The 17,448-nt window shown below is 37.9% G+C and overlaps 1 protein-coding gene across 3 annotated transcripts in view; it reads right to left on the reverse strand.

Annotated features, from left to right (window-relative positions):
* LOC150110364 (uncharacterized) overlaps positions 1–16,016 on the reverse strand; it is a 192,322-nt gene extending 176,306 nt beyond the window's left edge. For all 3 annotated transcript variants that reach the window (XR_016548367.1, XM_090393266.1, XM_090393257.1), the window contains exon 1: positions 14,994–16,016. Coding sequence is in view for 2 of the 3 variants with exons in the window: in XM_090393266.1 (XP_090249392.1) it covers positions 14,994–15,498 (505 nt within the window). In the remaining variant the exon portion in view is untranslated. The remainder of the gene's footprint in view (positions 1–14,993) is intronic.
* Positions 16,017–17,448: the final 1,432 nt, after the last annotated feature.

The following is a 17,448-nucleotide window of genomic DNA, read 5'->3' on the forward strand; positions in this document are numbered from 1 at the left end:
GAAGGAAATGCTTCCACCCTAACACCTTCATTTATTAATAAGATTTGGCTAAATTTCCCAGAAAAAGCCAATCAATAACATAAGAAATAGATGTGTCCAAAATTTGCTCAAAATATTGATTGAAGAACACACACACACACACACACACACACACACACACACACACACACACACACACACACACACACACACACACACACACACACACACACACACACACACACACACACACACACACAATGTCAGAGGAGGAGGGGGAGAAAAAACAAAACAAATATGCATTTTTGGGGGGAGAGAGAATATCTTGTTTTACGTTATCTTCAAAATGTTCCGATCTTCTCATTAATTCAATTTATCCCATCGAAGTTGACAAGTTGTATCTTGATTATTTCTGCTGAATAAAAGTGGCGGATGGGTAATATTTAGGATGACCAACCGTCCGGATTTCGAAAATAGTCCCGTTTTAAGATTTTTTTTTTGTTTCACTCGAAAATTGCAACAACACTGTTAGTTGGCTTCTCAGTCCGCCAACATGAGCAGAAAGCAGTGTCTATGATTATGTATATGATTTTATTTTATTTTTATATATTCTGATAACTGATTGTGTTCTACAGACTGTGCTTCCATAGATCAGCACACATTGACGATGCTCTTTGGCTGGAAAGACTTCGGTTCGATTCCCGACTAGGGCGAGAAGAATCTTTATTAAGAACTTGTCAAACTGAAGATGAGTTGGCAGGTGTCATACGCAAATTGCAAGGTTTCCCTCTCGCAAAATCAGGCCGTCCTACAAAACAGACAAACCAACCAGAAGAACACATCCAAATAACAGACCTACTTCAATGAACTTATTACTTTCAAATGAGACTAACTACACCTAAGTTTTAAAAAAAAAAAACTGTAATGATTCAATATATCTTAGACTAGACTGAAATCCAAGTGTGAATGTCTTGTAACTCTTTGAAATTTAAAATCTGTGCTTTATCTTTAAGAAATTTCTTGTAACAGCAAGCAGACATAAAGGCAAATCTGAAATTATTTTATATATATATATTTATTTATATACATACATACTAGGGGACTCTGCCCCCCCCCCGGTGCCTACGGCGCCCAACCCCTCGAGTTCCGGGTTGGTAAACCGCCCCCGGAGAGGTTCTCGATTGTTTTGAAACGTCCAACAAATTGTTGTCTCATGAAGGCAAACACACTGTTGGACGTTTCAAAACAATGAAGAGACAAAAAAACGTGACATAAAAACATTTCAAATTTCGGATTATCTTTTTATATATAGAGAGTAGATATATATATATATGATTTGGTGACTCAAGAAAAAGTATGAACGATATCCAAAACCAGATAGTAGTTACAGAAAAATATTTCATTGGCGTAATAGTTAAGCAAAGACGTAGTTACTGCTCTTTATCTAACACAACTCCATTCCGACTGCTTCTGTTAGTTACGAATAAATAAATTATCTCTTAAAGATCAGTTCCAACTGTTTTTACATTTTAAAGCATTTCGGTGATTCCGTTTCGATCTATTCTTAATTTCGTTATTTTTCAATTTTTATATTTTCATATTTTTCTTTTGAGTTCTTCAACCACAGCGTTATTCTTCCTTTAAAAAAAAAAAGTAAAGCAGATTTCCAGGTTACATCTTCGCTACATTCTACCAGAGCGTAAAATCTTACTTTGTCTTATCTATCGGTATTATGTCCATAATAGCTTTTACTGCACGCGTTCCTCGCGCATCCCACAATATTTCTTGTTCTTGCATTCGTTGTCATTGGGATCGCATTTCCTTCGCATTCCTCCTTCTTGGTATTCAGTTTCGTTGTGTATACAACCTCGAATGTAATTGGAAAAGTGCATGCATCGCATGAAACACGCCTTCAAATTTCTGATTTGTATTCTGCAGTCGACGCGAGTGGAGGTGGCGGTCTCATTCTTATGTCCGTCTCTTTGCATCTGTGTGATGTCATGGAAAATTTTCTCAGAACTCCTTCATTATCCTCACAGCAGCAGTTTCATTTCTTTCATCGTTTCTTTTATTTTTATCTTCCTTTTTTTATTTTCTTTCTTTTATTTTTATCTTCCTTTTTTTATTTTCTTTCTTTTATTTTTATCTTCCTTTTTTTATTTTCTTTCTTTCGTTTTTTCGTTTTCGTTTTTATTGAAAGGAAACAATTTTAATTTGGTTGCCTATTTAATACATTAATCCAGATGATTATGTCCTATAAGGAAGATCATCTTACGTTGATTTTTATACTAAAATATTATTTTTGCTTATGAGAAGGACATCATTGATATCACTGAAGATTCTTGATATATTTGCTATTGCAAGAAATCACGCGTAGAAAACTAGAATATCGACGGATCACGTGGTCCATGAGGGTCACTATTTTCATGATTGTAATTATGGTGGCCAATTAATTCATTCTTTAAAAGAAAACATTTATTGCTTATACACCGCGTACTAAATTTTAACGTGGGTCATAACTCATAGCTGTTTCTGAAGCTGTCCCCCTCATGCTACTTTTAGGGTGATCGTGGATTCCATTGAAAAGTTGATCTTGCTGCCCAGAAGTTGTCAGAATTCCCGTCCAATATCGCCAGTGACAACAACAGAAAAAAAAAATAAAAACTTGTTCCTTTGCGATACCTTAAGCAGTCGTGCACACCAGGAAACAGGAAGTAATCCGAAAAGGGTCCTACAGTGTTTCACGCAGCAGTATTAATTTTTCAACATAGAAAAAGAAGTCGAGAAGCTGTCAGTCGCTTCTGTTCACATCAACACACTCTAATATATACGGCAGCCTCACGCTTTTATCGCTTACATTATTACGAGTTCGCCACCTGGAGGTCTTGAAACACAGACGATATCTTCGTGCAGGAAGTAAAAATCTGCATCTGTCAACAACCGCGACCATCTGCGAACCAACGGGATAATATTTCTATTGTTTTCTCTTTCTAAGATTGAGTTAGAAGGTGAGAAAATTATCGTCTCACAGTATTTAATGTTACAGGCTCTTCTCGCAAGCGAATTAAGACTACAGGTTTAGCTACCCTTCTCTAATTACCATCCCAGAAATCAGAAACAGCACCGTACTGAGCAACAACGATCAACTAAGAAGGAAGTTTCCATTGTTGTCATAAGAGAATGGATGAACCGTTGGAGATTAAAGTCTTGAATAAACAAATGAAGCGGGGAAAAATAGGAAGCGAGTTGCTCTCTTTTGCGCAAGGAGATATTAACGATAACTAAAATCACACACCCCGATACAAATTTTTAACGTGTTTGATGCGATGTTTGATTTTTTTTTTTTTTTCGCTTCTGAAATTTTAAACGTTATTCTAATTGGAATCATTGCTCATGTTAATAAAGAGATAACCGCTTTGATTAGAATTGCGATTTTATTATTATTTTAAATATTAATAAAAAATTATTACTCTGTGTCTATAGAAATAAATTCACACCTCTTCATATCGGTCATGGCAAGAATATCAATATCCCGACAATAATTGAACAGATTGATCTGAGATGAAACTCCAGAGGGTAATAGATGGCAATACTGTAGCCAATGAAGTTTTAAATAACTGAGGCTCGACTATTGCCGTTACCTCACCATGACCAGAGCTTATAGCTCAATAACATCCTATCCATACATTTTCTTCTACGGATAACGGGGAATATGAAAAACATTCTTGCTTCACCCATCTTGCCAAAAAAAAAAAAAAAAAAGACAGATTAAGAGAGGAAAGCACGTTTGTTTTCATTAAAAAAAAATAATAAAAAAAAAGTACAAAACTCATTTTCCTGCAGATGAAAATTGTAGCCCACACTCCAGTTGCGCCTTTCAGAGCGTAGTCAAGCAAACACCAGACGAAACGACTGAAGATGTGATTGTCCCACTACGACAGTGTGCTGGTGCCATCAGCTGCTAATATACCGACAACCATTTTGGGTATGCGCATCACCTTGATTTTTTTTTAATCACTTATTTCGGAGTAAGGAGCAAAACTGGAATAGGAATCGATACTCTCTGAACTTTTGTTTTTGTATGCTCACAGATACACAATCAGTTTTAACGAACTGCCATAGTTTGAGGAACAAACAGCCATAGAGCCCACCTTAATAAGATGTATGACCTCCTTTCATTGCGATGACTACAGCAATCCTACGGGAATAAATTACACAAGCGTATGATAGCGATCAATGGGAATTTTGGAGCATTCTTCCTGTAAGCATATAATGAGGTCCTGTACAGTTGTGGAGCGGACGGCCAAGGTTACAGAAATAATATGTACGCATTCGAGTCAACGCTGGGATCTGACCATTCCTATCTCTCCATATCACAAAAATTAGAAGATCGAAAGTTTAGGCACAACTCTCACCACGAAGTACCAATGCGAGCAAGGTAGAATCTCCCTAGTTTGCTCGCCATTGTTGCACTGCATTTAATGAGCGGTTAGTTGATTAGGCACAAATGTATAATAGAGCAGCACTTCATTTTATCATCGGAACAGTCTCAACTCTTTGGGACACCGATTCTGTGAAGTGTCAAAGGGACTCTATAAGGATGTTCGCCCAAATAGATACACTTGCACAATGCAGTCGAGCCTACATGGCCTCAACAGTTCGTTCTGGAGTTAATTACACAGAAAATGCGGTTAAAATCGATAAAACAGGCAAATAGAGTCAACTTCATGTTTCTGGGAGCATCAAGAACATGATGCTCCAATCATGTTCTTGACCTCAGGTCCCTGTGCTTTGTAACACGGCGTAATTCTGCTGAAATGACCGTTAGAAGAAGGATAACTGTGAGCAAGAAGGGCTGCATCTGGATTGGCAGGAGTGTTCAAGTACGCTATAGTGTTCCGATGTTACTTCATCTCTAACACAAGCTGAAAAATAAATTAATTAATAAAAATAATAATAAAACTTCCTACACCAAACCGTGCCACAGTCGCCACGTCCCGGACTTTGCTCTCCTCTTTGAACCACTCGAATACGGATTCTCCAAATGATAATTTTTCCCACTTCTACAGTGTCTAGTGGTGGCGTGTAGCCACTATTTTTTAGCAGCTGTTTCCTTTATTGACAAGGGAGAGGAATTATGTGAGGTCGCCATCTCCTATATCCACTCCATGATAGGATTTGGATGCATATGTTTCTTTATAGACTATTGTTGTACTGCGCTACTATTTGACTGATGTGCTCGTGCGATTCTTACAACTCTCTGTCGATCTCACATCAACAGAGCCTGTTGATGTGAGATCGAATGTGTCCTGATTATTGTACAACGTTTGGTATATTCTAGAGGTCGCTCTGATTAAACTTTTCAGCGGGGTAGCAGATTTTTCATTGTATTTGCATGGTTACCACTGTGAACCTTTTGAAACCACTTCAGACCTGCAAGATGTGGAATGATGATCTCACACCGGGCGATTTAATTTATCTACAACCTAAGGACATTTAGAAACATTCCTATCTATATTCCATTAGAACTACCTTGCATATGGGTAATCTGGTTAGTCAATTAGCATGCGAATTCCCCTCTTTCTACTATAATTATGTAGCCTGAAAATGATACATCGCTCTTGGATGAAACAGTGCATTCCATGGATGAACTTTTTTTAAATATGAATTTATATATTAATGTTTGATGTTTTTCTCGAAGTCTGTAGAAAATATTCGATAAAAAAGGAAAACCATGGACTTCTGGATGAGGAAAACAAAGATCGGTTGACCAGATAATTTCAGAAAATAAATATTTAAAAGTACTGCAATCTTATATTTTATGATGAACTTAGAGTAGAATGTCACAAATCGATATTCCCACATACTTAGAATTTAGTTCTATCTCCGTGTTCACGGATCTCTTCAAAAGTGGTTGTAGCTTGAAGAATCTTGACATAATAGCTTGAATACAGTGATGTAGCTAGAGCTTTTGTCGCCCAGGGTGGTCCCTGAGTTTGCAGCCCCTCTCAATACACACAAAAAATACTACAAAAAGTTAAAATGACGTATAGGGAAATAAACATAATCAGCATCAACATTCTAAAATGTTATTTTTCTTGCTTTTCCGTTAGCAAAATCGTCGATGATATTGTCGAAGTCTATCACTCAGTTGCTGTTCTATAGACAGCATGGCAAGATTTCTTAAACGCAAAGTGCTGCCCGAGGCGGACCCCCCCCCCCCCGTAGCTGCGCCACTGCTTAAATAGCATACAGTTTAACAGGATTTACTACTAACTGTTCAGCGTAGTCAGAAGCACGTATAGCAGGTTGCGGGAAATAGTATTAATCATGTTAGAACATTAATTAGGTTTACATGAAGCTATGGTAATAGGCTATTGAGGTGTATTACGCTTAGGTATAAGTGATGGGATATATTTGGAGATGACGTCACGAATCGTGTCAGTAATATTTACAGTTTCGTCAAATGATACGAGAGCATGTCGTTTAACTGGAAATAAAAAAAACGTATGAGTTGAAGTGAAATGCAACCAAAGTGATGCTTAACAGGACCTCGTGACTGGATATGTTCTGCTGGAGAAAATGAAACGATGAAATGACAACTACAACATGTTTTCGCAGGGATAAAATTATTTTCTGTAATTAGGATTTTGAGTTTGCGTCGTGCTTAATGCACACTGTAATCTCGGCAGTGTAATTCATCCTTGAAAGATCATACAAACAGCATCTGTTTCTGAGTAAATACTGCCAAGAACATCATCATTTAGAGTAAATAGCATTAGGGGTGTTTACAAGGCACGTTTCCTCGGCACCATTTTATTGAGGTGGCACTCCGAGGAGAATTGCAATAACACGTCCTTCATTCTGTCGCCCAAAAGCACCTCAAGTAGCGATAAAATCACCACAGTCCATTTCGTAACCGTCCTTTTAGCGCTTGTGGCAGTCTCTTAAGAGAATGTTTCACGGCTTTCTTTCAAGAAAAATAAGTGATCAGCTGGAACTTGTACTACTCATTCCTTCAAATGACCGCATCACGTATTAACTCGAAGTCAATCGATTTCGGCTGATGATTATCATCGCCACAAATGCGAAGGAATTAGTAATAAAGACGACGGCAGCTATCGGTATGCAAATATGTTGTGGAAATGTCAAAAATTTCTTCCAATACAGTACACCGTATGGGTAACACGGCTACAGCTGTATTATAATTTTACGTTGCAGTTTCATGTCCCAAGATAGGATCAGGAAGACATCTGATACAGACGTCATTTTGCATTGTTACGTAAAATCTTACACAATAAGTTGTGAAAAGCGAAATCTTAAAAAACGCTGTTAATCTGTGAAAAGTTAAACTTAAATTATCATAAATTACTGTAACCTCCCCCCCCCACCACCACCACCATTATCAGCATACACCATTAGAAACCAACACAATGAATTGAATTAGAAACAATAAAAGCGCATGCCGAACGTTAAGTTTTGGCTGAAAAACACACATATGGCAGTTTAATACTGATTGTTAATGTATACGTCTAAGAAGTGCAATTTTATGAACATTGTGTTTCGTTTTATGGTGATGTCAAATACGAAAGGTTGTTTGATCTATAGGGTACAACTACAACTGCTGTGGGTGGGAAGATGAGAATGAAAAAAAAAAAGGGAAAAAAAAAGAAATTTTGCGCGTGAGATTTGAAAAACTGCAGATTATATGATTTGGGAAATACGTGTGAAGGGAAGGAGGGCGGAAGCACAACAGAACGAAGAGGAATATACGTTCTATGAGTTGGAGCAGAATTGTAGAGGGGCGGTGACTAGCCACTGCTTCGTGCTTTAACAGATTGAGGGGAGAACGGGAGAATTACTAATATCAGTTCTTATGAAAAGCGGCCATGGAAATATTTATAGAATACGAAGGCACAAGTATTGTTGTTCGGGTGTTATGTTACGTACAGTACCTTAAAAGAGATGTAGAAGATCCCACAATTTACCTGGTTATCAATTTTATAAATGATTCGTAAATACAAATAAAATATTTTACCCAGAAAAGGGAATAACCTCTTTTAGCCCTAAAGTTTTGGTAATCAGTAAGCAGCGGTCTTCAACTCGCACGATCGCTGAGGTTGGGTACATTCCTGCGTCTTGTTAGATAAGAGACGTGATGTTTCTAGTTATACTAATAGTTATATTTTTATGTATTTTGTGCTCAATTTTGCTGAGTTGCAGATTAAAAAACCAAATTTATTCCGAGAGGAAAAGTTCTAATTGTTTGATTCTAAGAGGAACTACATCTGAAACAAACCAGTTAAAAAAAAATAATAAAGGTTAGAAAAAGTTCAAGAATATTACGAAGTACTATTAGTGCATATAATTAATTAGATTATGTCTATATTTCGAATGTACTTACGGTATATGTAACCATATTTGAATATGGTTACTAATTGCACTCGCACTATTATTACGAAGTCCTTGTATAACATTACCAAATAGTCGAACAAGTATAATTAGACGCACTGAAGGTTGAGATTTGGCGAATGTTTATTCTGTTATTCTCTAACGCGCCGCTTTAGATTTATACAATTTGGATTTATAAAAATAAAAATAAACACCAATTTGGGTATAGATATCAATCAAATTATTGTGTTCTCAGTATATTTATCGATGAGCATCTAAGATGTAGTGCCGTTTTCTCAGTAACTCATCCTGACAGAGAAATAATGTCACGGCCAAGTAACTTGACTTCATATATACACCCAATTAGTAGTATGACAAAATGTTTAGCCCATCTGCATAGTTTGTTATGTCTAACAATTAGCTGTGTTCTCTGACTGGTTTGAGGCAGGAAAACCTTACTTATGAGACCAGGCTAACTTATGTTGAGTTGGAAAAAAAAAACATCTCGTATTTTAGCTTATGAACGAGATCTTCGGTGTGTGAAATAGCTCCTATTTGTTAATCATTTATTGATGATATAAGTAATTGAGTCTACCATTCGCAAAACCTGGTATACGATCAGACAGTATTGCCATGGAAACTCATCATATCAGTCTTACAATCTGGCTATCTTACTACCAGGTATACAGTTTCCGTATTATCACAGACAAACCTGTTTTATTATGTAAAGAAATATACCAGAGCACTGTAAAACAAAATGACTTTGATTTTTTTTGTTTTTTCTTATTTATGCGCCGAAACTAAGGCTTATTAAATTAATAAAATATTTGTGTAAAAAGTATCGTTTTGTATGAAGCTGTAAAAATGAATTACCTTTAAATTATAATAAAAAAAAAGTATTAAAAACTATAAGAAAAACTCGTCATCAGCTTGCGGTTGAAAATGCGAAGCATACTGGATGACTTTTTATTTTATTTTATTTATATTATGATTTGTTTTGCTTTGTTTTGTTTTCGTTTCTTCGGAATGCTTCAAACATTGATAATATGCGATCCTCAGATTTTCATAATCTATAAAGTTTCACCAAATCGTTACTGTGCAGTTACAGTGTGTAATAAAAAATTTCACCAGTTAGTTTCTGTTAATTACACAGAGTAATTAATGTATTGCTATACACGAAGGGCTGTCGTTGTTTCAAGTTTCAGATGGGACAAGCTAAACCAGATCAGTATTGTGCCCTCAGTAGGTATCGATGATGCTCTTTTGTTGAAACAAACTTCTGGTTTTTGACATGTAAATTACTCCACACTCTAAACTTGAATTCAGCATCTGCTTTCTACCACTCACATAAACAATGAGATATTTTCCCTTCGGTTGAAAAGACCCGTAAGAATTCCATCTAAGATGAGAGGAACTATATTCAGAAGGTGACTTACAAAATTTTGTAGAGATAGCAAAGTTTTTCATTGCTATCTCTACAAACTTCGGTTTTCTATCAAACGATCACAGGGACTAAAGAATATATGCTGTTAACAGGTATTAGCTGCCTAATGGAATTAATTGAAAATGTTTGAATCAGTTCTTTAACCTGTTTGGAATGTGTATGTGTTTTTAATCGGAGGCAATTAAATTCTTTATTTTTGACATTCTGGAGTGTTCAGAAATTAACGTATAGGTAATTTAAGTCATGGGTTGTCAGTTTTTTTCACTTGAGTTTCCGAAAGTGAATAAAGATGACCTCATCTACATTTCAATAAGCAGACCAAATGCCAATAAATGGCAGAGTCTCTGCTACTAATGGCTCACGCAAAAAAGTTAAGCAAGTCTGAGCGCGGTTAGTAGTTGGAAGGGAATCAATCGTTCGATGCTTTTGGCATCGGCTGAAGACTGGCCATTCTCACAGGGTTAACTTCGGCCTGCAAATTGACTCATGTCAGACCTCTGTGCTCGCGGGGCACGTGGGGATATGACATGACAGGATACCAGTATTGGCATTTGGATCCAAGATGAGTTATTAATCCGAAGTTACTACTTCCTAGCCGGAGTCTATTGCAGGCTACCCTCATTCCCCAAAGTGCTTAATGTCTATAGATCTGTGTGCTCAAGGAGCCAGTTTGCCTGTTTTGAGGAATGAAAAATCCGAGTTTCCGGGAGGAAAAATCCTCCGTATGAGATCGGCTAACTCACCTTTAGTCACTGACTAGAGGTGAATCGAAAACACCTGATAAAGTTTCCTCCGGTCAATGACGGGAGGAAACTTTATCAGGTCTTTCCCCCCAAAGAGTCGAACCAAGGTCTTTCCCCCCTACCCCCCAAAAAAAGGGCTTCGTCCGCCGACTGAGCTATGAAGGCTCATCTAAGAGCTGGAACTACACAAGATAACAGTGCAATAGTTTCTAATTTACAGCAAATAAATCGTGGTCCTCATCAAGTGTTGAAAGGGGAAGGGGAGTTCGAAGGCCAAAGTCTCTTCCGTGTCATCCACAAGTCAAGAAGAAAAATGAATGAAAGAAGACAACTTAATGTCATAGATAAGAAAATATCCCTATTTACACAGTGGCTCCTTGTCATCACAGAGTTTCACTGTCGCTTGTCAATGATAAATATTGTCACAGAGGTATGATACATTAGTAATGTTGTACATGTTGATCCACATTAATCTTTCTTAACCTCTTGACCTCCCATGCAACCAGTATGTTTATGTTCGGAATTAATAACTGCCAAAGAAAACAAGAAAGAAAGAAAGAAAGATGACTGCCAGTATAAAAGTTGCAGCGGCCTGTGGTTTGCTTTCGTGAGTACAACACGTGACAGATGTCCTCGCGCATCCACGTAACAGGGAACAAGTAAATACGTCTGTGATATGACATCAAAACTTTATGAACTACAAACATGAAAATGCGATCTGTCATTTGCACCATTAGTATTTTCTTCTTTATAGTCTCATTATCGCAGGATGTTTTCCTTATTGCCAGGAAGTTTTCATTTTATTTTATTTTTTCTTCCAAACAAACGAAGGTGTTTTCACAGCATAAAAACATGATTTATTTTCTTTCCTTTTCTTATTACAATATGACTTTTTTCTCCCCATTCGTTTATACTCCTCTTGTTTGTATTTTAATCTGAAATGATATTTATGAAACTTTTTCCCTTCTATTTGAGTGAAATGTCCTCACGGATGATAACAAGATTTTAAACAACGTGAACACAATTTCAAAATACACGTATGTGATGTCTTCCCTTTATAAACCAGGGAATATAATCTGGGTTTATCGACAACAGGCTCTTTTTAATAATATGCGTGTATGTAAAATAGATATTCCTAGCAAATTAAAAATAAAAGCTGTGAAAAAACAAAACAAAACAAAAAACACTTCAACTGATATTACATTGATATAATATGCGATGTGCGAATGTGTAAAGGCAGTATTTAGGTAAGAGGCTTAGTCGCAACCGTTTCTAAGCATTCCCTTTCTAGCGATGGCTGTTTCTGGTATTCTACACAAGTACATTGAATTAACTTTTCAAGAAGTTAAGTGAAAGAAAGAACTTGAGAGTGTATTTAGCGTTAACATACTAAAGTATGTTAAATCTCAGAGACTGTTCAAGTGCCAATTTTAGAATATTACGAGAACATCAGTCTTCCGGATAATGATACTCTATATTTGGTTTCCTAAAGTAGATTGTAGGATTATACGACCACTCAATTTCAGCTTATTAGTCGTAAACTGTAGAAGAATAAATCAATGCCTCTTTACTGGGAAGGTAAGAATATGGTATTCTATTGTCATTCATCCGAATTACAGCTCAACAGGCGGTGTCCTAGAATCAATCCTCAATGAAGTTATCGAATCTGTTCGCCAAGGAGCGTTGTGACGCATGTGCCATTCGAGTTTATTTTCTGATACCCAGAATATATTGAGAATTGGCTATTGGAATTGTATTGGAATATGCCTGAGATTGACTCAGCAGCATTCGTCGAACCACGAACTGGAAGTTCGTGGTTTTCGACGAATGCTGAGGAAAAGAAATCATGCACAATACGCGTAAGCCCGACCTGGGAGTGCATTTGGTGCAAGTATCGGGATCCACGATGCAGTAGATATTCAATTTGTAAAGTATTTTATTTATGAACTGGTTCCGTTGCACATGGTTGGAGCCCTGCTGTTCGAGCAAACGTGATTTTGTATTTTCTTCATATGTTGACATTTTTATGGGGGAAGTGGGGGTTAGTGCACAAAAACACGAAGTGTGGCTCGCTGGATCATTTATTCTCCAATGAATGTACGTTAATTGTAATTATTCATTCGTTAGCCTCTGGGTACGGTTTCTTTGGCTGAGGTGTGTTCGTAAGCAGTGGCTATTTCTTACATCGTTTTCTACATGGTATTAATATTAATGGGCGATTGTGGACTTGTTGATTTCTTAAATTGAATATTGCTCGCCAGTCAGTCACATCCAGTTCGCGGTGACTATTCATATTTCCCTTACTTACTTATAGACTTCCTTCGGTGATAACGAGTGAATCATGCAGATATGCATATATCACAACGACTGAGCGTGATTCAGATAGGTGTGGTAGGACTGAGCAGTCAGTATACATTGAAGAGGATGACATGCGTAATGAAGTAAAACGCACATTCCAGAAATTCACCGTCTTAATTATTTTTAACGGAGAGCATTTACCTCATACTTCGGTAGAAGGTCAAGAATGTGAAATGGTTGATGAAAAGAAAAGTATACACAGCAAGAGTGCTTAGGAGGTTTCCGCATCACCAATTGTTGATTAATGTGACTACAATGACAGTTTGACATTTTACCTTGAACTCAGAGCGAACGACATTTATTAATATTTTATCCTAGACTGATGCTAATCCTTCTCTTTTACCACCACTTTTTTCTTCCGCTACCGGCATCAGAGGTGTTTTATATTTAGCGTGTCTGCCTCTCGCCTCGCACTCCGACAAACCGAAACTGTTGTGGTGCCAGCCAGTCTTCAAAGTGCAAGCAGCGATTCGCCAAATTGGCAGTCTTAAAACTCTATACGACCTTAAGTGTGGCCTCTACAAATGGCATTCAGAAGTAATTTTCGGTCAAACAGGTTCATAAGGACCCTGATTTAATACTCTTCGTGGAAGAGAATGAAGAGTCGACACAGATTGGACAGAACGTTACAGTAAAAGAACAGCATGACGATGTAAAAAACTCGTGAAAAGAAATCAATCACTTATACATCCGTAACAACTAATGAGGGGAGATTACCGTGCTTTACGGTCTCTTGCGCATTCCCAAGTCAGTTTTTTTTATATATTTGTTTACTGGTGTTCCGAAGAAATCTACACCTCCATTCAAGATTAGCCAACTCAGCCTCTATTGAAAAGGTGAACAAATAGCTTATTTCTTCTTAACTTATTTTCAAGATTCGAATTCATTCTACTCAATAATAGAATCCTATAATATTTATTAAGATGTCCTTGGCATTGTAGGGATCATCACAAAAGATTATCATAATCCGATCCATAAAAATACGAACCAGAAAATAAAACCTAACGACCTCCTGAACTTCGCAGAAGCATTGTTCAAAAAGCGAAATAGTAAACACGTTCTGATCATATACCAGCAAGATCAATCAGAAATACATTGCAGTGTATAAAAGGAAAGTAATTATTTCAGAATATTCTATATTTGAATAATTCTATAAGCTCAAAGAATGGTGAAAAGACGAGTTGTACTATTCAAGTGATTCTTTATTCGACGAGATATAAAAATGAATTCAATCGTTAATGAGCCAAAAGCCATTATTGAATCATTTCTTACGTTCAGTTAAAGTACTGAAAAAAAAAAAGGTCATATTTTTTGTCCTGTATATAAGTGTGTGCACAGACGCACGTGCACACTTTTCAGCCTGCTGAGAAGCAATTTAATTATTGTCTTGCAGGCATTTCACAAAATAAAGGCCTCGTGCGTCCTAAATGTTTTTTTTTTTTTTTTTTCTTAGTTTCCTTTCTCGGAAATCCTCTTGTGCTCTTCTTGCAATACCCACGAATATCTGTTTTGAGAGAACACCTTAATGAATGTGAGCGCTGGTATAAAGGGCAGATAACCAAGTGTGTATTCAAAAACAAATTTAAACAGTAATAAAAGTCACTTTTACGACATTTTCCTCATCGTAATAGACAAGTGACGTCATCATTCCTGTTAAGTTACAGCCAATGCGAAGCTTATTGTTAGCTTGCGATATTTTTAAATACAAATATCGCTTTACATACGCACATACACCATTCCAACATGGACTCGATGAGTGCTGCTTCTAAATGTAGTTTGATCAAATAGCGAAAGATACAAAACAAAATAATAAAAATAATAATTGAAAACCACGATAACCTTCTACATCACCTTGGAAACATTGTGAACTTTTTTTTTATCAGCTGTGTGAATGACACACATATACAAACATGACTATGTAAATATACGTACATATCTGTCACGCTTATCATCTATTCTCATTTGAAATACTTCCATTTCCTTGGTTTTGCATGCCGTTCTTAAATTTCAATGTCTATTGTCAAGGCAACCACAAAAGGTGGTGAAAAAAAAAAGAAAAAAAAATTCAACTGACTTACCCAGAGCTCTCAACACTTCGTCTTCTTTTTCTCTGGAGTAAAGCACGGCTGCTCCGAATATGTCGTCGTATTTTGCCGAGAGACGGCCGTCGAAAGTGGTCAAGAAAAGAATGTAGGTCTCTCCCACGTTTACGTCGGCGTAACACATGGTCTTATCGCCGAAGTTGGACACGTTCACAAGCCGTTGACCGAGAGCCGACTGCAGAGGAGAGCGTCGTCGGTGCACCACATTCTTAAGCAGGCCGTCGCCTTTTAGAACGTGCAAGATGAGAAACTCAGCAGAGTACGTATCGGCTTCCGAGCGTTGCTCCTTGAAAGCGCCCCGCGTGTAAGCCGTCAACACGATGTCGGCCGTTCTTGCACGTTCCTCAAGACTCTTCGGTTGCCAGCCAGAGCCATTCAACAGCAGGATGCAGCCGTGGGTTGCCGCAGAGAGACAGAACGCGCTCATCAATGTCAGCCATCCGCGGAAGCACGGAGCTCGAAGTCGCGTGTTGGCGACCATCCCGAGACGTCTTCAAATCCTTTCAGCGTTCGCTTTGGTCAAGTGGAAAGAGAACGCGCGAAACTACCTCGTGCGTTACCTTGGAGACGGTGTGCACTTTCTGCGGTACCAGCCGTGTGAATGACGCCCGTTCTGTTGTCGTACCGCGAGCGACGTGCCTGTGTGATTTAGCGTCCCTTGGGGAAGCATCACTCGAATTTAAGCAGCTCTCGCCGTCATTGGAAACAAACAGGAGGGTGCCGCACTTTAGTGGTCGTGTCTACTTGTCCCTTTCTTGACTCCTCAAATAAAACGATGGCAGTCACACAGACAGACGCACATCCGGATCGAAGATGCACATCGGAATTACACGGACGTCAGACCACCTCAGTAGAGCGTGCGTCCCTGACGGATCTAGTTCTCGGAGCAAGCTTCAACAATGTCCAGCGGACCTGAGCACACAGCGACCCCACATACGTGATTCGCACACACAGAGTACTCAGTTTTTGAGGGAAAAGGTGTCTGTCTGTATGTGTGTATGCGTGTGTCTGCATGTGCATTTGTGTTCTGTTTCGTTCGTAGAGATGAATTTGCATAACCGCGCATGCGCAGTTCACATTGACTGATCTCCGTTTTGAGACTTGATAAAAGAGGGCAGTGCATGAACACGCGTAAACTTTTTAAAACTCACTTGTGAAAAGGAGTTACGTACGTATACTGTGCTGTCGTTAGTTCGATTACGTAGCAGCCATATAAGATAGCACGCATGCAAAACAGAGAGAGAGAGAGAGAGAGACGAAAAAAAAAAAATCTAAACCGATTACTATCTGATGTGATGCTCGAACAAGGCCAGCTGAGCTGACCATGTGGCCAAGCAACAGCAGCACATGCCTCTACTTTATCAAGTGCTTGGAAAGCAATTAGTGTCACAGTGAGTCGAAAGCTGAATACGAAGAAAGCAAGAGAAGCATATCTGATTCCCTTCTGATAACTGCACGCCTGCCATTTCTACTCAGTCTACCTTTTCTACTTTAGTCCATTTCTCTTACTCCACTAAATGCGCATATGAAAGGGCTTATTATTTTCTTTTTCTTGCAATTTCGCGGATAAATGCAGTTCAGATAATTTCAGCGGTGTCATTTAGAAAACATTTAATAAAGACATACTCGACAATCCAGCGTGAATGATGATATCTCAATATCAGTACCTACAGATGGGAATTAACAGGATGACAGAAAACAAATGCTATTACACAATGTGATTGCTGCCTGATCGCTTGCAATAACTTTCATCAAGTGCTCTTTCAGAGTAGAGCCAACCACGTAAAACATCCTCCAACGTTTTAGATATCGTGGTGCGACTTAAATTGCGATCGATAGTTGCTTCGCGAAGTCATTCCTTCTTCCATTCACTGCGATTACATGATCGAAGTAGAAGGTATAGCAATTTAATTAATAAATATTTCTAGTTCCTAGATATTGCACTTTGTCATCCGGCACGCGTGTAATTGTTCAAGATCCTCTTTTTAGAGGATCTGCATACTGCTCTTGTTATCCATGTGAGATTTCGACTTCTTGATTCTTTATAACTGGTTAATGCAACCATAAAGCGTGCAACGTGTTATTTGAATGACTGGCTTTCATTTTTGACCTCAGTTATCATTAAAAAACGAAGTTGACAATACCAGTTTTCAAGATAACCGACACTGCTCTGCATTGACGCCAGTTCAGTTAAAGATGGATTGTGTAACCTGATTACCTGGCATTATAAAAAGAGTTTTCCTTTGCGTGAGACCTTTCACTTACTGAAATAATCTAGGAAAAACTGTCAACAAAGTCTGTTTTACAGACAGTTCAAGAATTCTCTAAAACTACCGTAATTGACAGACTCACATACCTGCGGACTCTTTCCACGTTAAGAAAAATACGATCCCTCTACACCGCATATAACTTGATACATAACTTCCTCGTT

Source organism: Typopeltis vanoorti, chromosome 1 (assembly GCF_054136105.1).
Source record: "Typopeltis vanoorti isolate ZY-2024b chromosome 1, IOZ_Tvanoo_1.0, whole genome shotgun sequence".
In the NCBI taxonomy this organism is placed as follows: domain Eukaryota; kingdom Metazoa; phylum Arthropoda; class Arachnida; order Uropygi; family Thelyphonidae; genus Typopeltis; species Typopeltis vanoorti.